The 23973-nt window shown below is 40.2% G+C and overlaps 1 protein-coding gene across 2 annotated transcripts in view; it reads right to left on the reverse strand.

The window, feature by feature from the left end:
• The window catches only part of NKAIN2 (sodium/potassium transporting ATPase interacting 2), a gene marked incomplete at both ends in the record, with an annotated part of 538769 nt that overhangs the window by 11778 nt on the left and 503018 nt on the right, over window positions 1-23973 (reverse strand). For both annotated transcript variants that reach the window (XM_082307838.1, XM_082307837.1), the window contains one exon: window positions 6280-6340. In XM_082307838.1, coding sequence (XP_082163964.1) covers window positions 6280-6340 — 61 coding nt within the window. The remainder of the gene's footprint in view (window positions 1-6279; window positions 6341-23973) is intronic.

Genomic DNA, 23973 nt, shown 5'->3' on the forward strand with positions numbered 1-23973 from the left:
GATTACATGCGGCTCTAGGCATGTGATATGAATACCATCCTTGACTTTTTGTGGCATCAGTGAGGGACTCAAAAATGTAAATGTGTTTCTCCTCATGGTACCGCTATTCCTTTATGACAGATTCCACTTCTATGGTTTCAATGATGTAGAGGCTTTGAAGATGCAGAAACCCCCTTCCACCTACCAAAAAATGATCACAAGTGCTATAATATTCCCACATAGGCTGAAGGAGGCAGTTGATGACAGTCTATAAAACCTGTGGCAGCATGGAAAAGGTGAAGATGGAATGACCACTGTTTTCCAGAGAAAGACACATTACACAAATGGTAGGTGCAAAGCTAACAAAATGTATAGCTGAGGTGCTGGAACTCCTTCTCTTGGGAGGCTGTGTTTGATAAAAACGTTCTTAGTTCAAATATAGGAGTACACTTTCAGAAAGAAAAGATCATTGTGGGCAATGAAACACGACGAGACCGCTTCTGGCTAAGGAAGTCCCTGAACTGCAAATTATGGACAGAATTTTTGAGGAACCTCAAACTTGCTGTGTTCTTACATGCCTATAAGGCAAACAGATATGGAAGTAAGCATCGGATGTCCTTCATTGTTGGATATCAGATATTGGGCTGGATAGACCTGGTACCTCCTGTCTTGTGTTGTGCTACACAAGTGTAACAGACGACGCTGCATTGGTAGGGCTGCAGCTTACACTGCAGCTGTGTGTCACCTTGCAGCTGGAGGGGAAGAGACCTGCCAGGCTGCCCGGGACAGCAACCTCCAGAGATCCATTCAAGCCCAGGCTTGATGCAGAAAGATGGTTGCCACCATCTTCAGCCATCTCCCTCAGCCTTAGTTTCTGTTTCCTTCCTATCTTTCTCCTGTCCTGGTAGTCTCAGAATTTACAGACATATTCACCAGAAAATGGGAAGGGAAATAAAGAAGCAGAATTAATAGCTGAACGTTTGCTACTGGTTTCTCTTTGCCTTTGTTTTAGAGATTTTTAAGCAGGGATGGAAGCTGAGGTATTATTTCTCTGTAATGTCTGGCTAAGCAGATTGTGAAAAGCATTTGGCACAGAAATAAAGTGATACCTGAGCATATTCTGCACTTCAATAGTGTCTTTCATCCCAGAAGCTCAAAGTTATGAAGCAACACGCCTGTGAGTTTGTCCCTGTCATTATTTCCCATTTTAAATATCGGAAACAGAAGTATGGAGAGGTTAAATAACCTGCCCAGAGGTGGAAGGCAGCCCGTAACAGAGCTAAAAATAAAAGGCCTTTCTACCTATCCCATATGTTTGTCAAAATTTCATATCTCTCACAACCAATGAATTTAATATTGTCTTTTAAAAGAAAATCTTTGTCATCACCTTCGTAATTCCCAGGTCAGGCCTAGGATCCCAGAGTGGATTGTTGTTTGGCACTGAGTTTATTGGCACATAATTGCTATGCTGTATTGCTCACCAGTAGATATCTCCTATCTGGGCTATTGTCTTCCTGGACGTTTTCAGTAATTCAAATAGAATCTTGAATTCAAGGTTTTATGGGGGGTGTGAAATAATTTTAAAGGGTTATCTAGAGCTTTAATTCTGTGCCAGACATCCTCAAAAGCTGGCCTCAAGGGAATATGCAGCAAAAATCTATTTAACCCAGTTGCAATTTCTTTTGCTTTGCAGTTTACCTGGAAACAATGCCAAGAGAAAATAAGACAGTCTATGTGCAACTTGGATCCCTGCTAGTGTGAGATAGTGCAAAGGTTGTACCTCATGGTACTCAGGGAATAGTCAGACAAGCTGTATTTATTCTCTGATTGCCAGGCCATATTTATTCTCTGATTGCCTTGCCGTTGTGTTATGGTAGGTAAATGCTGTTTCTTCTCCCTGTCTGGGTCTGCAAGGGAGCCTTCTGGATTAGGATTTCACCGTGGGACACGGACTGAATTGGTGATTTTCTCTAGGCTGGGGTTCTTTCCCAGCGATAGCTGTCCCTCTAATAACAAGCCAGTCCCCTTTCCCTCAACAGAACCTGCAAGGCAAGTGCAGAATTCCCACTTCAGTAACCCAGGTTTCTTTTTTAATTGCTTACAGACAAGAAGCCCCAGGAGGATGCTGCTTTATTGCTTACATTCCAGGGTTTTCCACAAAATATCTGTATATTTAATAACATTTTCAAAAGCACATTGCATTTTCTTTTAGTAAGGCAGTAACAGCTTATAGCAGGGAGCCAAATTGCTAGTGAGGAAATGCACATTAAACAAACATTTCAATGTTATTAAAAATAATGTGCAGCCTTTGAAAAATGCAGGCCTAATACGATTTTGGAAAACAAATGAGGAGCTCCAATAAGTTTACAGCCATTGAATGCCTCCAAGTAATGATCGCTGCTGACATTTTCATGCTTTATTTTTAATTGCTGCAGCTAATAATGCTAATGAGGTAAGAATGACAATGGCTTAGGCATACCAGTGGCAATAGCGAAGAGGAGAGCGTTGAGTCGGCAGCAGCCCTGCTGGGCACCCGTCCTGCCTCCTTTTTCCCAGATGGAGACCCGAGGCATTCCAAGCCTCAGAGTTCCTCCTCCCTATGCAGCCACAGGGAACACGATGCAGAAGGGACCTTTGGGAGTGACAAACCACCGACAAGAGAAGTAGCTGGGGAAAAGCCACTCTTGTCTGACCCTTGGAGACGGGTGCTGCAATTTCGCTCCGGTGTACCCAGCGTTAGAGCACTGCTTGGGACTGTACCAGGAGGGAAAGCAGCTTCCTCTATAATCCTTGATACAGAATTAACCCAAAGCAGATTGTTCTCATGAAAGGTAGCGCGGACTTGTGCTTTGATTTAGGGGGCCTGCTGCTGGATTTATTTGGTGTGTGAGTAATTAAAACCTCGAGACTTGCTGATTCAGCCCTAGTTATGACCCTGATTTGATCACTGTATTGTTCTGTTCCTAATCCCTTAGCGAGGTTAGAGCAGGTTAATCTTAGTGAAATGTTTGCTTAATTCTATGCTCACTCATTTGTTCTCTTAATAAAATCTGCATAAAGAATGGAGAAATAGTAATTCTTTCAGCTTGTTCCAATTACTCTGAGAGCAAAGCTAATTCAGCTGAAGCAGCTTAAGAGCAACTTGATTGTATTTCTACATTTGAGGCTATGTGCCAACAGAAGATGAGGTACCTTCTCTGCTCCAGAGCAGTGTTGATATTTTCCTCTGGTTAAAATCTGGAATATACCCCTGTCTGGCTCTTGGATGTTGCACAAATTTTTCTCTATTCTCATGCCTTGCCGCCTGCTCCTGCCAGGCTGAGTGTTTCTGCCTCTTTCACTCCTTTTCTGGACTGCTGTTGCTCCCATGACCAATTAACAAAGCAGAAGAAATGGAATTGAGTGTATGGGTGTTCACTGTGTCCATTGTGAGATGTAAAAGGCTTTTTCTGTTGGCGCTGTCTCATCAGAAAGGCTTTTTCTATTGTTTCTGTTTCATCAGACTTGGAGTTAAATGCCCCTTTGGTGTGACCCAGTATGGTTATCCTTATGATCCCTTGTGATTGGCAGTGAGGCATCCCATTTTTACAGGTATGGGTGGTCCTGAAAACCAGAGATCTAGATTTCTCCTGGGATGTCTGTGAATATGGAGGTGGATAAGAAGACAGTACTGTCCCTCTGTTCTTCACAGACCACTTCAGAAGCTGGGAAAGCAGGGCTGTGGTGTGGGACAGTTACTTTGTGGTGACTGGTTTTACCAGAGGATCTTTCACAGCTGACACTTCTGTAGCACACAGAGGGAACACCAGCTGCCAAACTGCATGCAAGCACGAGCCCAGCCTCACCTCTTACAAGGTATGGATGCTAGGCAGGGGTTGGTGGGTAGCAGACTAAAGCTTTTTTCTGCTATGCTAGATGTCCAACAAGTCTGGGGGAGTGAGTACACCATGGGCAGCAGGGGTGTCTTCTTCCCTCTGTGCCACTGAGCTTGCTCCATAGCAGCATGCAGGGGTGAGGAACTGAAAAAGTGGAAGAAGAGACTATGGGAAGAGAAACACAGCTGGGGAATCTGTGTGACCTCAGACCAGAGACTCACATATGCAGGAAGCTCTAGCAATGGCTCTGGGACATATTCCACTTCTCCCGAAAGATTTTCTCCTTTGCACTCACTCGATCTGCATGAGATGACCCCATCTGTGAAAGTACTGAGCAAGTTATGCTTAGGCATCTTCCTCTGCAATATAAATACTAAATAATATGGCATCCATAAGGGAGATATTACTTCTCAGAGGAGCCCGATAGACGGATGTGTTTCCAAAAGGGAGGGAAAAGGCAAGAAAACATATCTAAATGGAAATAAAAGAATCTAAAATTAAACCTGACCAGGGGATATCTGTACAGACTGTGGCCCCTGGCTGTCGCAGCGAGTGCTTGGCACACATACCAGTGGATGTCTGAGCAAAGAACTAGAATAATTCTTACTCTCTGCTACATGCAGTTTCTCAGTAGAAATTAAAGCTGCTTTAATTTTATGATACCTCGAGGGGCTAAATCCGATCTGAATGTTATTGCAGTGTTGGGATGACTCACGCACCAAAGTTCCCTTTTTCTCTTTTTTTCTGGCCATGCTTCCAGACCTCACCAGAGGTGAAGCTGCGGTGCCTGAGCTTGTGCTGGTTTCATTGCACTCAGTGGGGATTTGCCCTGGCACTTCAGAGAGATGCTCACAGATGGGTAAGATGACTTTTTGGCTAGAAGAGAAGGCCTGTCTGAAGTGTACTAACAAAGTAATAAAAGCCTTAAAATAGGCAAGACGACAGCAAGAAAAGGTTCAAAGAAGCATGACAATCTGTGGCTTCTGAACAACAGGGAGCTCCCACCGCAGTGAGCAGAAAACAATACCATATTGGCCGTGGCGCTTTGCTGCCAGGAATGCCACTTTACAGACCACAGGAGAAATCTCTCAAACATGCACTGACTTCTGTGCTCGTTTGGTGAGCCAAGTCACAAGTCCCTTCCTCGCATTTTACTTATATCGTGCCCTAAAACATTACAGAAGAGTGAAAATAAGATTTAAGCCCTTAGAAGAGAGGGCAGAATAGTATTAAATGGGATTTTGTTTTGTGGGGCAAGGAATCACTCTCCTCCAGCTCTGTGGATAGCGAATGCACTTAGTGGGAAAGTAGGAGAAAGTACATATGACTGGGTCCTTCTCTAAAAAGACAAAACCTGTTTGTGATATACCCCTGCTCCACACACCCGTCCCAAACTCTGTTTACTCTCATGCCTTCCTCGCCTCCACAGAAACACAAAGACAACTGAAATGAGCATAGTTGGAAAGACCTTCGAAGTGTGGTTTGATTTCAGCACTAAATCTCCCCTTGACGGCTCACAGTGGCACTGTATTGCCAATAGATTATAGGGTTGCAGCTATTTTCTACGCAGGAGAACACACAAAGGAACCCCCACCAGCCCTGGCAGTGCTCTCAATCAAATAAAACCCCTTTAGCTTCCTGTTGCAGAGCTCTCTCTAGGATTCATGTATATTTTATCAAAGTTACATGCAGTTCTGATACTTGTCTCAAAAGTGCTTTAGTATGAATCCCAAGATGTACTGAAATGCTGCAGTGGCCTTTTTTTAAGAATCAAGGTTAGAGTAGAGAAAAAATGAAATATAATAGCATGTAATAAGAGCAAATTCTGCTCAACAGGCTTCTATTGATATAAATAAGCAGAAGAAACACAAACATACATCTATATGAAATCATTTCTCTCCTTGTAATTGTACCCTGGGAGCAGCAGGAACAAAGAGGAGATCCACAGTTTCACCTCTCATAAATGAAGGTCCTGCAATGATCTAAAGCTATTTCTTTGCCAGAAGTGCTTTTACAAGCCAACACAGAAGTCAATGCAGAAGAGCTATACCCTCAGTGGTAACCAATTATTGTGAAGATAGTTAATAACAATCTGGAATAAGAAAAAAACCAAAACCAAACCACAAAAAGCTCATGTTTGCCAATTAGGACTTTTGCTTTTTTAAATTTTTTGTCTTAAGGTGTGAGGAAAAAAATCTGCAATGATTTTTTCAGAAGAAATGAGTATGTATTTTTTAAGCTGCATTTCACGACTCCTTTGTCTTTCAGGCATTTGCAAATTTTAGATCAAGAAGGATGGAGAGACAGCATGTTCTGGCTAAAGTATAATAAGGCATTTAGGTTGAAGTCAGCAAGAGCCAGCATAGTGGAGGGGTGATTTAAAAAAAAGAATTCATTTTGTATGTAATAAAGCTTTAGTACTTACAGCTGTCCTCTTCTTCAGTAATACATTTCACAACATAACAGGCATAGATGAAGCCCGCCAGCTGAAACAAAATGTAATAGTGTTAGATGTAAAGCAAATACAATAGAAAAAGAAGAGCTGGTTTTAGAAAAGCAACAACAGAAACAGAAACAACAAAATTCACCAGACCTTTTTTGATGAGGTAATGATAATTCTTTACAACAGTTCCGTAATTTTAATAGTAAGTGCACTTTCTTATTTTATGTGATTATTTTGGAAATAGTCAGGAAAATCTTGCATTTTTCTTGAAAAACACACCCTTCAGTAAGACTTCCAAAAATTGATAATTTTTTTTTCCATTACAGAATTGGCTTCTTTTTAACTATTGAAAACCAGAAAACCAAATGGGTGGTTGGATGGATGGATGTTTAGCCACTGAAAATGTAAATATTTCTGTCAAAATCAGATCGGTTATCCAACAAAACCTGACCCTCTAGCAGAACTCTGTTTTTTAGCAGAACCTTGCCGCTAAACCAAGGATGAATTCAATGCACTTGTAAACCAGCTGTATAGTGATATTTTATCACTTGAAATTAGGGCTGTGGATTAGTGGGACTTGTTCCCCTGTCTGCAATAATCCCAAGCCTCAAGACATATCCAGCACTTTGGATAGCTCCGGACGTGTTTCCAGCAGCGTCTCATGCTGCAGCTGGCAAATTTGTATCTCCTTCCCTTCATTCCTCTCCTCAGAGCATGCCCAGAAGTGATTTGTAAACAGAAGCAACAGGATTTAAAGAAAATTAAAATCTGGAGTGGTTCTCAAGTACCATGGCAGATTGCTTATCTTACACTATCACCTGAAAAAATAAAAAAGGGGAATAAATGGCCAATATCAGACATGCCACGGGCCAAGTATCCTGTGAGTCCTCTGCTAGTCCTTCCACCAAGTTCTGTCATCGCTGAGAAGTTACACCAGAAGCAACAGAACAAGTACTGGAGCAGCAGCATGTGCCACGTGTTGCATGCTTTATGTGGCTTCCCTTACATGTAGATCTGGAGAGTTTTCTCTACTGATTGCCAACAAACCGTTCTATATCCTTTAGCTCATCACTGAAGCTTGCGTGGTAGGACGTCAAAAGAATTCAGGTTGTTTGAGCTCTTTGTAGTGAAAAGTGAGCCATGCTGTCGAAATGTGTTATTCTGTACAGGTCACCTCACAGAGATCTTTTAATGAGCTGAAAACCCAGCTGTAGACTTTGGGAATTAGTTCTTTATACAGATAATAAAAACGCCTAAAGGCTCCAGCCATGACTGAGCTCTCTATGTGCATGGTGCAAAACCCATAATCTCTGGCTGAGGGAGATGATGATCTTAATTTCAGACAAAGTAATCAGTGGGTCAGACAGTAAAAAGGGTGACATCTGAGAGAAGACCATGTATTGTTATGAATGCTGGTTATTGCAAATGGATTTTTTTTTTCATTAATCCAAGGCACACCTACAATCACTGCAATATTGTGGGTTCTTAGAGCCCTTAATATTACCCGTATACATGAAAGGTAAATAAATCCATTCTGTTTCCTAGCACCTTCATACCTGAGGCAGTGACCGTGACTAATATACTCCAGCTCTTACATAGATATTCCTGGTATTTCTCTCAGTTTTCTGTGTAGAAAGCTCTCCATACCTACAAATGCTAACTTCTAACATCTGTATGGGTGAGATACAGCCAAAGGAAAAAAAAAGGCCAGTCCCAAGACTTTTCAGAAGAGATCAAGACTTGATTTTGAGATCACACTGCAGCCAGCATAGATTCCTGTTGGGGGCCCAGGAGCTGCATTACAACAGGACTAAATCATTAATTTTACCATTTATTATAAATCTGCCTTATAGTGCTGCTGGGAAGATTTTACACCTGGGAAGGATGAAATATTCACCACTGGACACAAAGAACGCACTGTACCAAGAACAGTGGCATTCAGCTAATATCAGCATTTCATCTCTGTTTTATTGGATCACTCTTTCCTTTGGTTTCTTGGCTTCAAGACAGAGGGCTAATTTGCTCCACTGACTTATGCCCTGCATAACGCCATTGACTTCAATGACATTACATGAGGTTTAATTCAGCAATGAATTAGGCCCAGAAAGGTTGTTCATAAATTCTTGGATGTGAACCTTGGCTTAATAGTTTCTCTGTTCTCTTTTTACAGACCATCAGATCCAAGATAGCTGAGTAGTTGCATCTCTAGTAGGCGATCGCAATGGTAAAGCTTTTCTTGTAATACAGTTCAATACTTTACTATCTGCTAAAACACCACAAGTTCACATATTATTAACTAAACTTGTCTCACAAAGCACAGCAAACAAACTGTATCACAAAACTGATTTTTTAATTGTATTCAGTTGCATCCCTTAAATGGCTAGGGAACTCCTTTGATATGTAAGTAAATCCTACAGCATTTCATCAGATGAGCTTGCTGATTAAGAGAGTTCCTTAAAGCTAGAAATTGTTCTGTTCTAAATACAAATGGAAGTTGGTTTCCCATGAGATAATCAGAGTTCATAAAATAAACCTCCCCTTCTCCCAGATATATCCAACCCTTTGCTTGGTACACATAATAATTTTTTTTTAATTTGAACATTACATTAGATTTTTGTTTTTTTATCTTTTTTAACCAAGCAATTTATCAGTTCTGATCCAGTGATAGCTATTCAAGATTTATCTTCTAATTGCATCAGCAACAGAGGTGTGTGTGGCAGTTTTTACTTTGAGGATGCTGAATGGCCCGAGCCCACGGTGACTACAGGGACCTCTGGGCAGGAGACCAGGAACGTACTTCCTCCCCGGTAGACTCAGAGTCCCTGTAGGAAGGGTGCAGCTCATCTACGCATGTAGCAGAACTTTCTTGGGGACCAGTCAACTAATTAATATGTTAGTTAATGAATTCCCACACAGATGAAGGGCTCTCACAAAATTTACCACCTTTGTTTTAGTACAAGATGCATTTCTTTGACCTTGTTTCTCTAAGAAAAACACACTGCAATGTACCTATGTACAGCACAAAACAAATAAAATAAATTCCAAACAAAACACTCCCCTGAACACACTTCTTCCCCTGGAGAAGAAGATGAGAGAAAAAAGAAACAAGCCCAAATGATAGAGGTTGGTCACATTGCTTAATATATTCCTGGGAAGCCCTCAAACACAGCAGTGCTGAGTGCAGTATGAGAATTACACTGAGCAGAGTCTTCCTGATTCCATATCTCAGAAAGACTTTTGTCTTATACGCGAAGGAAGGGAATGAGTCCTCAGAGGTAAAGAAGAGAAGGAGCCTGGCTGTCTCAGAAAATCTAGGAAACTAGGAAAGCTAGTTTGGAAACTCTTGTTTCTTTGCATCCTTTTTTTTTTTAATATTTTTTTAAATTAACAGAGCTTTCTTTTATAAACCATGTAGCAATAAAAAGAAATAGGTGCAATGAACAGAAGATCGGATCTGGATCCCAGACCCATCCAGATTAGGTGTCTACATCTGTCTCATTCATATTTTAATGCTGTGGTATGGGCCTCCAGAGGAGAACGAACCGTTAACAACACTCCTGCTCATTTAGACATATAGTGATTAGTGAATGCATGTTTTTATGAGCCTCATTTTCTGCAGCTTGAAAAAATCTGCTCTTTACAACTTTCCCTGATATGACCATATGAGAGTATAAATGAACACTGCTCTTTCTAAAAGTGACACGTTGCCCATCCCTGCACCAACTCCCTGGGTGTTACTTTGATGGCATCTGATGACCATTTTTATATACAATAATCTCAAACACTTTTTAAAATTTTTTTAGTTTTTTTCCCTCTATAAACACCTTGATAAGACCATCATTGCTTCTGCCAAGTTAAAAATAAAGGCAAGCAAAAGCCTAAAATAAATCAGCAATATAACAGCACTACCGAACGTTTGGCAATGAAATTAATTACAGAATTATGTTAATGCATCTTATTGCCTTATTATAGCCATATAAGGCAAACAAAAAAGTTGACGGAATTTTCCCTACCAAGTCAGCAGTGTCCTGTTACACTGCTAGAGACTCTTAGATCCTGAGTTTTCTGCGAGTGTACTTCCAGACTTGCTCAAAATGTCAAGTGCTGTGATCAAGCTCAATCAGAATCAGTATTGATCAAAATCCTGTCTTGCTATTTTTTCTCACTTTTTTTTTTTTTTTTATGGAGATGAATGTTTTCATACACTGCAAATAGCACCAGATCTGGGAAAAAAGCTATTATATGAAAACCCATCATTCCTGGTCAAGGGCCCCACCTTTCCCTCTTTCAAAGCAATATCTATATAGATAATTATTAGGAGTTATCCTTATTAAGCAGGACACCTGAAACAAAAGAATGACAGCAAGGAAGAAACAAAACTAAAAGTGGGTAAGATCTGAGTGGGATAAGGTGATGAGGAGAAGGCTCAAGATGAAGATGAATGAGTTAAGGGTTACTGAAATAGCACATGGTCTTGGCTTCACTGAGTGAGTATGTTTTATCCTATGAATGGTCTTTGTCGGGAGAAATGGACTTCTAACTTAAAAAACACAAAACCATTGTGTTTTCCTATGGGAAGATGTTAAAGTATCTTCTGAAAGAGCTAATGCTGAGGCTTGTGTGTTTATTATTTATTACTAAATTTTTGCAGGTTTCTACAAACACTGGTTTTAAGAGCTTAGCAAAAAAAAAAAGGGCTAGTTCAAGCAATAATAATACAGAATTACACGGAGGTTAATTTTGGCCCTGGGAACTTTATATGGCAAAGCTATGATATTTCATGTTTAGCCATGTGCAATTTAATCGTATTTCTGAAGCTTACAGGGGCTGCACATATAAAGCCTTTGTAATGCTGTGCGTTTAAGGAACAGTGTTTCTTTAAAATGGATTTTTGGAGGCTGGATATATATACGGACATTATGAGCAACTGAAGAATTGGAGAATTACTATCTAGAAAGCTTCCAGTGTATTGATTCTCAGAAAAATCATACTCCTTATTTAGCAGAAAAGGTGAGACAGAGACCTTTCTCTCAATATCTGTAGAATTAAGTCAGTGCCATGGGGGTTCTAAAGCTGCCCCCTTCAAAAACCCTTTCAAGCATGATTTCACTGCCTGTAGCAGTGCAGCATCGGTGAGTGAACATCATCGCTAGAGTTTCATATAAAACTCAAGCTATGTTCCATGGAAACTACTCTGTTGATGTACGCTTTTATTTGTGCTTACATTTACCATTATGAGAACTCTGTCATTCCTCCAAGTTCCACTATCTTTCATCATAAAAGGAGCATTGGAAAACTACTGATATCAGACCAGATTCCTGATGGGGAATGTAGACTGTGTGGCCCTGCGGTCATTATTCTACAGAATTAACTATCTATCTGTGTGCTGTCTGAAAAGAATAACTTATTATTATGGCCAAGTAGCTTTATTCTGTGCAATAAAAGAATTATTAAAAATAAAATATTCTGTGCATTAAAATAATTATTAAAAAAGCCAATGTTAAATTACCACGTCCACAATAATACCCAGGGGACAACCATGAAATTTAAAATCAAACCAAAAGAAAACCATAATTTCTTAGCATGTGCAGTTGTCAAAATCTTTTTCTTTCTTAAGCTGAAAGCTGCCCCAGATGTTTATGATTTTTTTTCAGTAGGCACAGTAAAAACATGAATCATAAATATAGATAAATCTAAACACATGGGAAAATAGAAGTGTGATAAAAATTGCATTTATTTCAACTAGTACATCATAATCTTTTTTATATCAGCTGTCTAGAAGGTGCTTAGCATAAAGTCTTTCTTTATTTCTTAGACTATTCAATTTTCTGGAGATTTCCTTTTTGTATAAGCATTTGAAGATCACTGTGAAGACCAGCTAGAATGCTTTAGTTTGAAATGCTGCTGGGCGCTTGAGAGCCGTTCTGTCTTGTTCAGGGCAGCTGTTCCCTTAACGTCTTCCCTGGCAAGCTTTTTCACCTGATGAATTGAAGAGACCACAGGGGCACTGAAAATCACAGCACTGTGGCTTGTCAGATAAGAGCTGTGCAAACCTTTAACAACATTAGAAAGCAAGAGATACTTACCTGTTTTGAAGCTGTATTACAGACACTCAGCTTGACCCAAATTTCCTGAAAGTTGAGCGAGGTTTTTCTGCAAATCTGACCTAAAACTTTCTACAAATCTTCCCTCTTCCTAGGTATTTCAGTGTGATTTATGCTTTTGATAACCACATGATATTTGGTGCTTTTCCATTATTTCATGTCACCACTAAAGAGAAGGATGTCCTTTTCCCTGCTTCAGACATCAAAGACAACCCCAAATACAGGGGCTACCAGCTTGTACGAGATGGAACTAGGGATCTCGTATTGCTGATCTCTGTGTTAACTGAACTGTGGAGCATCTTGTAGATTCAGGCTTGGTGTTGAACTTCACATTCCTGCTCCCACAGGTGAAATGCCCCAGCCGGGACTCTGCTGGATTCCCTCAGGAAGCTGAAGCAGGCATGTCTCAAGGGGCAGAGGGGAGGCCACAGCAGGCTGACCTGTGTTAATCCCCAGATCAGAGTTTACAGCAATGATAGGGCTGGGAAACCAGGAGCAAATTCTCCACCAGCTGCATTCAGCAGGTATTGGGTGCAGCTCAAGTGCGTGTTGCTCAGTGCAGGCTGAAGGCATTAGTGCTGCAAAAAATCCTGTTAAAAATAGAGAACTTTAAATTTTCTCTTTTCTGCTTTTGTGGAATTGTTTCGACTTTACCTTTTCTCACTTGATGAGGTTTAAAGCATATATTCGGTTACATATTTTCATTAATTCCTTCCAAACTGAGGCTATGGGAAGTCCTGAAAATGGAAAAGTCTATTGCTCTGTTTCCTCTCACAGTGTAGCTTTGAAACCCAACTTGTCACTGTTAGAACAGAGCTCTGATTGTACAAGGGTCAACAGTGTGCAGTGACTGCTGTTCACATCAAAGGGATTTAGCCATTAGAGTTGTGTAGGTTTGGAAAAATCATCCCATTTATTTTTAAAACAAGGCCAGCTGCCTCTATCCACTTGGCAACAGCAAAACAACAAAACAAAGAATGAGGCTGAAACAAAAAAAACTAAAGTAAAAGGCTTTAAAGTACGTATCACCCTGGTCATTCTGTTAATAATAGGAATGGATTATTAAAGCAAAAATGTATATATGTCTGTATGTGGGCTTTGCTCTGAAGGTTTTATAGCAAGAAAACTTTTATGGAAAAAAACTTTGCACCTTTTTCCCCTTTTGTCTTCTGGGAATGCTTTGGAATGGTTTAATCATCTGGCTTTGGTATCTGACTGCCTTTGGCAGCAGTAGCTTTTCTTATCATTATGTCTAACTGTGTGTCACCTTTTCCAGACAGCCATAGGATTAGGATAAGAAAAATTGGTTCTTTATGCTGCAGATCTAACAAAGCCACAGACTGCTCACAGCCCACCAAATGAATGACTAGCATTTTAAATTGGACTGCATTAGATGAAACAGTTGATTATCAATGCTACTCACTCTTTTGAGGGGCAGTAGGAAAAAAAAATATGCATATTTGAAGTTTGTGCAGATTGTATAGGGGGAAATATTTTGATGGTTCAAGAGAACTCTGAATTCCTGATAAACAAACACATATGAGTGCTTCTGTTCAGTGAAAACCCATCCCTCCATGTTGAGGCACCCATATGGCAAGTGAACTCGATGATGTGAGTCTGAACACTGGGTCCTTGGATCTGGGAAACAGAAGAATTCAGAGGAGAGTGAGTAGAGGATGAGAAAGGGAGTAATACGTTGTTGTGTCTGCCAGTTTCTCAGGATTGTGGCCAATGATGAAAATTGCGTAGAGTAGAAGTTCAGAAAGCAAGTGCAGGTAATTTGCTCTTCTCCATCATTACATGTTAGATTAAGTTAGAGCAATGCTGTCACATAAATGGCAAGAGCCAGAACATTTCATCAGAGGTGAGAGAGACTTTCCAGTCTGACTCTTTCCCTGTGGTGCTATTTATTTTCCCTCTGATGAATTGCTCTTTAGTTGAAGGCTCTGATGGCAGTCGTGGGGTCAGGAATCTTCATGGTACATGACAGCTTTGGCACTACACTGGCTTCACGGTGGTGGTCATGGTGTAACAGCCTAATAATGTTCTGATCAAAGTCCTCCTACAATGGCTGGTGATGGCGGTGTTGACAAGGCAGACTGATGTACGGTATGAAAAGTGCACAGCTCAGCTGAAGCAGCTCTTCAGCAACTTGAACAGTCAAGTTCATTACTTTCACTTACAAAAAGAAAACCAAGTAAAGCATTCATAGGAAAAGCTCTAGATGGTGTGATTTAGATGAATAGGGCCTGAAGTGATAAAACCTGAACATTTATTGATTATTAAAATACAGTAATAGTCACTCACAAGCCCAGTAGGAATTGTGGACTAACAGCAGAGTTAGTCAGATCAGAGTGACAGTTAGCAGACAGATCTCTTTGACAACGCCATCAGCAACAGAGCTGCCAGGAAGGTGACTAAGTCAGGGGGAGGCTTTGCCTGTCTGTGCCCGTGCACAAGATGGGAAGGTGGGATATCTGACAGGATGGTCTCTCTCTCTGGCAATGCATGTAAGGAAGATGAGGAAGAATGAACTTATCTTAACCAAATAGCTCCCTCAAGCCTCATGCTCTGGAGTAAGGAAAGAGAGGTATCTCAGTGAAAATACAAAGCAGCCTGCATGGGGTGCTCCACATCATTGCACCTACCTAGGATCCATACATCTAGCAAATGCATTGCTTAGCACAAACATTTTGCTCTAGATGCACAATATAACAGCATCAAGTGTCAGGGGGGTTTCAAGGTCAATAAAACCTCTTCCTGTGGCCTCTAATGCTTAAAGTAACTGAACTCAGCTCATGTTTCAATGCTATTTTTCCTCTCAGCATTAGCCTGCTGCAGGCTTTTTCCACCATTGTGATCTATAATAAAAGAGATGTTTCAGCGCTACCTTTTCCATTCAGCAAAATCAGCCAAGCAGGCTTCAAAAAGGAAATGCCAAAGTGCTTTGTGAAACCTTTCCTGCAAAAGGAGAACCACTGGAGAGTTTAAAGGAATATCACACCATGCAGCCTAGGCTGGTACGAAGAGAGATTACCCTCTAGAGCCTCCAAGCAGAAGGACAGTTTGAATTCCATGGCCAAAGGCACCTTTCCTCTTACAGCCCTTCTGCTGAAGGGCAGGGGATCACTCCCTTGTTTATTCAGCATGAAAAATGGTGATCTCCTTGGCCCAAATGAAAATAGCTTGATGGCAAAGGTCCCAGTCACTGCCTGGGGTGGCAGAAGACGTATGAATAAATTCTGCACTATGTGTGACCAAAAAAACTTGATCCTTTTAGCTGAAGATTCCAGTAACATCATATCACATGAGGCATTTGGGGGGAATGATGAATTATAAAGAGAGAACATTCTCGGAAAGGCCGTGTCCTCAGAGTCTGTGCCTCATTGCAGAGAGTTAAGTGGATGAGTTATATCTGACAGTTTATGAACCTTGTTAATATAATGCAGTACCTGGGAGTGTGCCAGCCATGGTGATCAAGGAAGTCTAAATTAGACCTCTGCCATCGACAGACATCAGATGCCCATTTAAAACTAAATGTTTCATCTGAACCGGGCACATCTCTCATTATCCTCTAAAGCAGTGATCGTCAGCTTGAAGCTCTGAAGCTCTGTGTGGCTCTCAGTAGCCTGCACACATCTCTTTCCCAGGTCTTGGTAAGAGGCTATTTAACGTGCTGCTGCAGAAGCTGCTGCAGTAGGAAGAGCACAAGCAACAGCAGTACTTTGACATGTTAGTCTTCATGAAAAATGTGAGGTTTGTGGGTTTTTTAACCCACATGTGGTAAAGGCTGCAGCTCTGTCACTTGTTCCGGGCACAGGTCACTCAGGGCAACCCATCCACTGGCAGATTGGGATGCCTTGGCCCCTGCAGGAGAGATGAGGGGAAGCTTCTGCACCAGCAGAGAAGGACAATCTCCATCCAACCTCCCCACTGGCAGTGGACTGCATGAAGTGAGAGAAAAAGCCATAGCCCTTTTCCTTCTGCTCTGGCAGCAGCACACACAGTAGCCACCATGCTGGTACAGCAGCTGTGTTCCTTCTTTGTCCCTGAAAATGCTCTACCTTTCTTCTTGCCTCCAGAAGCTCCCACTTCTGTGATGCAGAGCCACAGTGCTCCCTAACATGAGCCAATAATTTTTTTTCTTTTTTTTCTTACAAAATCTGTAAAATGGAGATAATAGTGCCTGTTTCACCAGGGCACTGTAAGGTTCCAGTCATCATTATGACTTTTGGTTTGAGATTTTGAATGGGAAGCATGAAAAGTGCTACAGCTACGTATTCTATTCTACATTGTTATTGATCTATTATATTAGAGTACTTTGTGAAGAATAACAGCAATGTGTTAATGCTTTATTTTTAATATTTATTTATATTTAATTTTTGTATTCCAACTGTTTATAATTTTTTTTTTTTTTTTTTAATTCCCAGACTCAGCTCTGACAGAGAATCTTTGGTAGATAGAGATTTGGTGTTATTGACTTGAACAGATGCACCAAGTCTTTGAAAAAATGAAGGACAATGTTATATCTTACTGAGGGTCAGAGAAGAAATGATTCTTTGATGTTTGGTTCTCCTACATCACCAGTTCAGTGCCAAAATTGAGAAGTATGACCTTATTTCATCTGGTTCTATTGCCTTGGCAGAATAAAGGGAAAGGAGGATAATTTAATTGGCAAGACATGAGAGAATGCAATACGACACTGTGCAATGAGGTCCAATTTGCACAGCCATCTTTGAAGACAGCCAAGCTGTGCAGCTGCATAACAACACTAAACATAGTGTAAAGCCAAAACACGTCATATTTAATCAGATATTTTTTCCCTGGTCTCTTACATATCCACTGTAAGTGGGCAAAGTTCTACTGATATCTTTAAAAGTTAATGAAAGAGGTATAAGAGTTTTCAGGAAGAGATGTATAGTGACTGAGTTAGACTTCTCAGAAGAAGGAACAAAAAATCTGTTGTCGCAGGTCAGTTCTAATCATGTTTCCAATTCAAGAGCTTTCATCTGGAATGTTGTCTATGATTAGTCCATTTTCAAATATCCAGATACATGATGTTAGTCAGCAGCAAAGTTGTATCTACTAGGACACATCAGGAGAATGTTCCAAAAGAAGATAAAAACCATTAGTTGCTGTATAATGCACTGGAGAACTGCTTGGAGAAAAATGAAACAGTACCTGAAGGCATAAAATGTGTTGTCAGAGGGGAAGGAAGAGTTTCCAGCACAGATGGAAAAAGGGAGGTGCACACAGGCATGCCGAATTGCCCTTCCTTTTTCACTGGTGCCCTAATGATAGAGTATATCGTCTAACGTGAATAAGAGAGTACTGAGAATTAGGAGGTATGTCTGTACTGTCTAACACCTGTCAGTTACATCTGCTTTAATCATGGACACCTTAAACCACCTACTGATACACAAGAGACACTACAGTTTGGCCCCATCTCTAGATATGTAGTTTGGTAGAACACAAAGACATTCTGCTTCATCAAAACTCATGGTTAGGAGGTTTAGTTATTTGGAATGATTATGCAATTATTAGGTCAATAGCTAGGGAATGACAACATTATTGAGCTATGATATTTATTTCTGAAATCGCCCTGCTTTACAGAATAGACAAAACTAAGTGCCTTCACCAACTGGTTACTCTCAGCATCCTCTTCCCTTGTGCCATTGTGTATGTCACATCTGGAGCACCATGGATCATGCCTTTTTGCATAATTGGTAAAGTTAACAAATAAATAGTAGAGAAAACCCAACCCAGACCTAACCTTAATCACGTGAAATGCATGATGTCCAACAAATATCATTCTTAAATACCTTGGCATTGCCAGGTAGATATGGAAATAGCTCTCTGTTAGGAGGAGTGAAGACAGAATCTGACAAACAGTTGATGATGCTCTGTGGAAAAACCTCCCTTTGAGGTAGCGAACAGCCCTTACCACCTGCTTTGGACTTCTGCCTTCCACAGTGACAAGGTGCCAGAGATGATAACTGAAGCAAAAACGTGTATGTCCTGCGGTTACGAATCACTGTGAAAAGTGATTACTCCTATAGGCCATGTATTTGCAGGAAACTAGCAATCCATTTTACCAAATTCTGCTCTGTGATTTAGACAGAAAGTTTAGCAAGTTCTTCCACACTTATACTTACATAGGAGAAAAAAATTGGGCAGAGTGGACAAATATTTTATATAAAGTAAACTTGATGTAGAAGCCCTATTTTTAAATTGACCAGGAGACTTAGGAGCTGGTTGATGTCCTTTAGGTGGAGAAGTGTGTGAATGAGTTTTGAAAGTGGGATCTGGGAGCTTTTGACTACATTTTATCTTTTATAAACATAATATCAATTTAGGCATCTATTTTATCCTATTTGATAGCAGTGAATGCAAAGTGATAGTTGTATTTTGTCCACACAAACTTAAGAAAATTTCAATTAAATCATAACATTTCTTGATAATCCTAGCTAATTGGGTGAACAGATTCTGTAACCCTTCACTATGGAGGAAAACAATTGTCTTCTAACAACTCCATCCCTATTATGTTTTATTACTCTGTTAAATGCCATGCACACCACTGGAAGGTTATTGTAATTCTGAAGATATGCGTTAATATATTGTTTGACCTAAGATTTAAAATAAACCACCTTATCTTTGTGAAAGTTATTCTTGTTATAGATGAGTTACAGTTTCATAAACTCATAGATTATTTGATTTTTCGTGTTTAGTGCAGTAAAACACTAATACTATCTTTTGAATGCTCAAAAAGATACATAGTTCTTGGAAAATGTATAACACAGTATTAGCAGGCAATAAATCATCAGTCCCAGTAACACAAGTCTGGAGCATGAACACAGAAATGTACAAGTTATAACGCATTCGGTATGCAAGTCCAGTGGAAGGCCAGAGACATTGCAGAATAAATTTAAAGTTGTAGAAAATAGAGGAAAAGCAAACAGAGTCTGAAAAACCCCAATATTTCATGCCAAGGCAAATGAAGCAGCATCCAAACATTCAGTGAACAGGGACTGGAGTGGCAGTGGGCCTTGTCAGAGAGAAAAGGTACAATTTGCAAGGTTTGACATATGAATATGCTACCCAAATAAAACAGATCCTTTCCTTGGATGTCTACAAACCAGAGTTGACACAGGTCCAATAAGCAGGTCTCTGTTTCCCAGAGTACTGAGGCAGATCAGATACATTAATAATACTGAAGAAATAGGTTAAAATTAAAGTTGAAAATGCCAACAGACTTCAAGCCCAAAATACGTTAGGGCAGAAACGTCCCATTTTCAAAAGTGTTACAGGTTGTGTCTAAATGGCCAGTTTGGCTAAGGTACTGTAATCTAGTGGTCTCGGTCCCTTCACTTGAATGACTGGGGACCTGGTTGGGACAAGCATGGCTCCTGCTTAGCGTGTGTGGCCAGATTTTTTTTTCTGTGGAAATCAGGGCATCAGGAAGGAGGAGATAAGTGTGTGCTTAGGTCTGAGCTCATTCTGGGCATATGAGAGCAGAATCTTTCTTTCACAGCTTTCATAGTCCTTTGTTCATGTTTTCAGATGCCTGCTGTTCCTCTGCAATGAAAGCAGCAAATTTGCAGAGGCAGGTGGCTGTTTATGTGCCCAGAAAGCCTGGGTGCTCACAAGTTTCTCAGGAAAAGTCTGCAAAATTGCCACCAAATGCATAATTCCACAACAAGGTGTTAGACTTGGTGCTTAGTATGTGCCTGATTAGCAGGTGCTTGCCTCTGAATTTCACTCTGATCTTCAGCATGCAGCAATCTAGCCATGAAGGAAGACTTTAAACAACTGGGCAGCAAACAGATGTGAAGCCCTACTGGTATTCAGAGAGATGTTAATTGCATGGTTCGTGAAGATACCTATTTTATCTGGAGGATGGCATCTAGCACAAAAGCCTGCTTTGAGATCCTTTTGTTCCTCATTCTGATATTCAGTCAAGCCATCTCATGCAACTTCAACACAGAATCTGGATAATGAGTCCCCATCCATCTGATTTGAATCTGACAGAGTCATCCTAACACTCTTCTGTGTTCTTTTGGAGATATCCTTCTAAATTCCTTTTAGCCTTGTTTTTTAGATCATTAAATTTTTGTACCAAATAAGAAGTTCCTGATGATGGCATATTTTTTTCTTTATTTTTATACTGATTTACTTGACCTTGAGGTCTTATTGAGCCCACTAAGTAGTGCAGTTGTCTTCGTTGTCCTTGTTGCTGCCTCAGTCAGGCACAGTCCTTCACCACTGAGGTCCTTCCCTGATAACAATATTTTTTCAATCAGTTTAGGGTCATCATTTGCATCTTTCACATGCACCCTTTTGCATGTTTTCATTATCTATGGCTTCTTCACACTGATCTTGTTTTTCACAGATGTTATCATGGGGAGGTTTTATATTCTAATATAATATCTTTTGCCTTCCATAGGTCAACTACTCTGTTTCCTGCTATCAAGCAGCAAAAATTGTGGTCATATAGTTTCTATTAACCATCTATCTATTGAATTCTTATGCTATTTCCATCAACTCCATTTTTCCCCCAGTCAACCACTTTATCACACGTGGAAAGATGTGATCTAGTCACAAGGATACTGTAATGTCGAATAAGCAGCAGCATTTACAGCTAACCTTATCGTAACGTTGTTTGAATGTAATGACTGTGGTGTGCATACTAACTTGGAAATACTTTCCAGTTACACCTTCTTTGTCATGAATTATACACTTTTCCAAAAACAGCATGGTAATATCAAGGCAAGCCCTGTGCTTAGTGCGAGATTAATGGAATACCAATGTACTGATGTTTCTTTTAAGAGCCAAATATTCTTGCTCGTTGCTTCATTCTTTGTGACACAGAGGAATAGCCGTGATAGAAATGTCAGACCACAGTTTTGCCCTCAAGTTTCACTTGCTTAGCATTGTTCTAGCAGCTTCTGAAATTTTCACCTCCAGAATCATGAACATAATTGATGACAATTATAATTATCTTCCTTTTTCCCCCATGAATGTGAAAACAAATGCTGTCTAGCTTTCCTGTGTAGTAAGTGATGAGAGACAGGCACCTATAGAGCGAACACATCTTCCCACCTATTTCAGGCATCTAAATTTTCTAAATTAGGTTGGGATGAATCTCTCTAGAAGTGTCTGGTTTTTTTCCATGGCTTGGAAAAAAGTCCCCTTGCTGTCTAGCTTCATCTAGATACTAACTTTTAGGTAACTGAAGCCTGGTGATTTGAGGTTAATTGTACTCTAGCAGAACAAAGTAGGAGGTTCAGAGTTTCTGTCTGCCTACAACCTTAAAAATCAACTGAATTTAGAATATGCAAAGACTAGAGGCCTGACACTCCTTCAGAGCAATCTGGACCTCTTGTTATTCCAAGTTCAAGAAAATAAAGTGTTTGAACACGGAGAGGCAGGAAAGCCTGGCTCACAGATGGGATGCCTGTGGAATAGTGTCTCCAGACCTGTGGTTCATAGTGCATAATTAGCTCAATGTGGATTCCCAGTTTAACATGGTGGTTAAACAGATCGTGCGCTCTGTGGTTATTTAAATGGGAATTCTGAGTCTAAACAAGGATGTTACCTTTTGTCTGTACTTAACAGTGGTACCACTCATACTAGTTTTCAAAATATTTTTCTATATCCACACTCCAGAAAGAATTTTGAAAAAATGGAGCGGGTTCAGAGAAAAACTGTGAGAATTATTAGGGGACTAGGGGGAGAAGATTAAGCAGGTTAGCTAAGCAAAGGAGGTTAAATTTCATCACATCATAAAAACAGGGAGTAAAATGTTGCTAATGACAGGATGATGCGGTTTTTCAGTTAAATGTATTGTAAGCATCTGCATTGAAAACTAGAAATTTAGACAAGTTAAAGGTAAATTCTAATAAGAAGGTGGTAAGCTTTCCATTGTGCGACATTTTAAGATCAAGATTAAAAGTATTTTTAAATGTAGTCCAGGCAGGAATTAATTCAGGGAATCTCTATGCCCTGTGTTATGTAGGAGGTCAAACTAGGCAATCGCAGCATTTTCTTCTGGCTTCATGATTTTCAACTCTAATATGGTGCATGCAATATTGGTATGCAACAATTTTAGTGTATAGTAGTATTTGTGAAAGAAATTAATTCCACAAATGGGGAAAAATGAACACTTTGCTTTAGTGGAAGAATAGCAGAGAAACTTGTAGTGATAGTAAAGTATGTGCAATTAGTATCCAGATCACTCAGGTACAGCGGAGTACAATTACCTTCAACTGTATTATGATTTCTTTTACTATTTTCTTCTTGAGTAAATTAACTTCAATTTGCACATTCAGTAATAAGTAACATGGTGCATATTACACCATTATTACTACACCTAATTCACTAGATATGCAATTTACATTGCTATTTATATAAGTGCTGAATTAAATCCAAAGAATCCCAGAGGAGGGGATAGCCAACTTATTCCAGACCTCAGCTTAATATTTAATACGGAACTGTGGGGAAAGAAGGCACATCTCAAAAGCTTCAACGCTTATGTCAGGAATTGCATCTGAATCTCCAGAAAGGAAGAAAGTAATATCTTAAAATATACCTCCAAAACAAAATTCTTAGGATTTAAAGAATGTAAAGAGCACTTGGGAGTAGGGCAAGAAGAGAGTGAGGGAACATGTCACCTTGACTCTTTCTTTCACTTCTTCCTTTCTTTTTAATTTTTCATTTTTTACAGAGCATAATATTTCTGACTTCTCTATTCTACAGAGGGTTGTGGATTAGTATGAAATGTGCAGAGGGACAAAATTTCAAAATAACCATTGTACCGCTGGCAGAAGGTTGCCTGAGGCAAACACAGCTCCTCTCCCCCAGTCACCGTATAACCACAGTGCCAGACATTTGCTCTTAGGAAATGATCAAGTGCAGAGACTGAAGGCTACGAGTACACCGAGGCAGAACACCGCTGGTGGAGCCCTCCCTCATCAGCAAGTAGCCTTCATGAAACGTATTAAAAGAAGTGAACTGTAGAGCCGGCAATGACAGGAAGTTGTACAGTGACATAAATCAAGTGTCTTACGGAATAGGGCCACACTAATGAGGCAGAGGCACCGCACTGCCTAAAGAACTGGAAATATTTTATCTTCATCAAACAGAGTACATTCTTGGGACCTGGGTAATTAATGATGCAGGGAAAGATACACTGGCTACGGATATGTTGCTAAATAGGAAAGGGCCAAGGGCCAATCTCTGGCTTCAAGGCCAAATTGTGTAGACTGGCTGTTGTCTGCACTGCTTTGGTGCAGCTCCAGCTAGAGCACAGGGGCTGTGAGCAGGCTGTGCAGCACTTAATTGAGACTCCTATGAGTCCTACACGGTGGGACTTACAGCTCTGAGGCAATGCCGTCTTCTCTGGTTTTTCTTTCAGTTCAAAGTGTCTGAAACAATGAGGGCTATGTTGCAGCCCAACAGAGAGAGGTTTTGCCTTCTAATATACTGTTCCTGTACTGTAAAATGGCTGTGTCATATTATACCCATCCAAGTCTTTCTTTTATATAGTGAAGGTGGCAAGGCAAAAGAGAGATAG

This window comes from Platalea leucorodia, assembly GCF_965183815.1.
Source record: "Platalea leucorodia genome assembly, chromosome: 3".
Classification (NCBI taxonomy): domain Eukaryota; kingdom Metazoa; phylum Chordata; class Aves; order Pelecaniformes; family Threskiornithidae; genus Platalea; species Platalea leucorodia.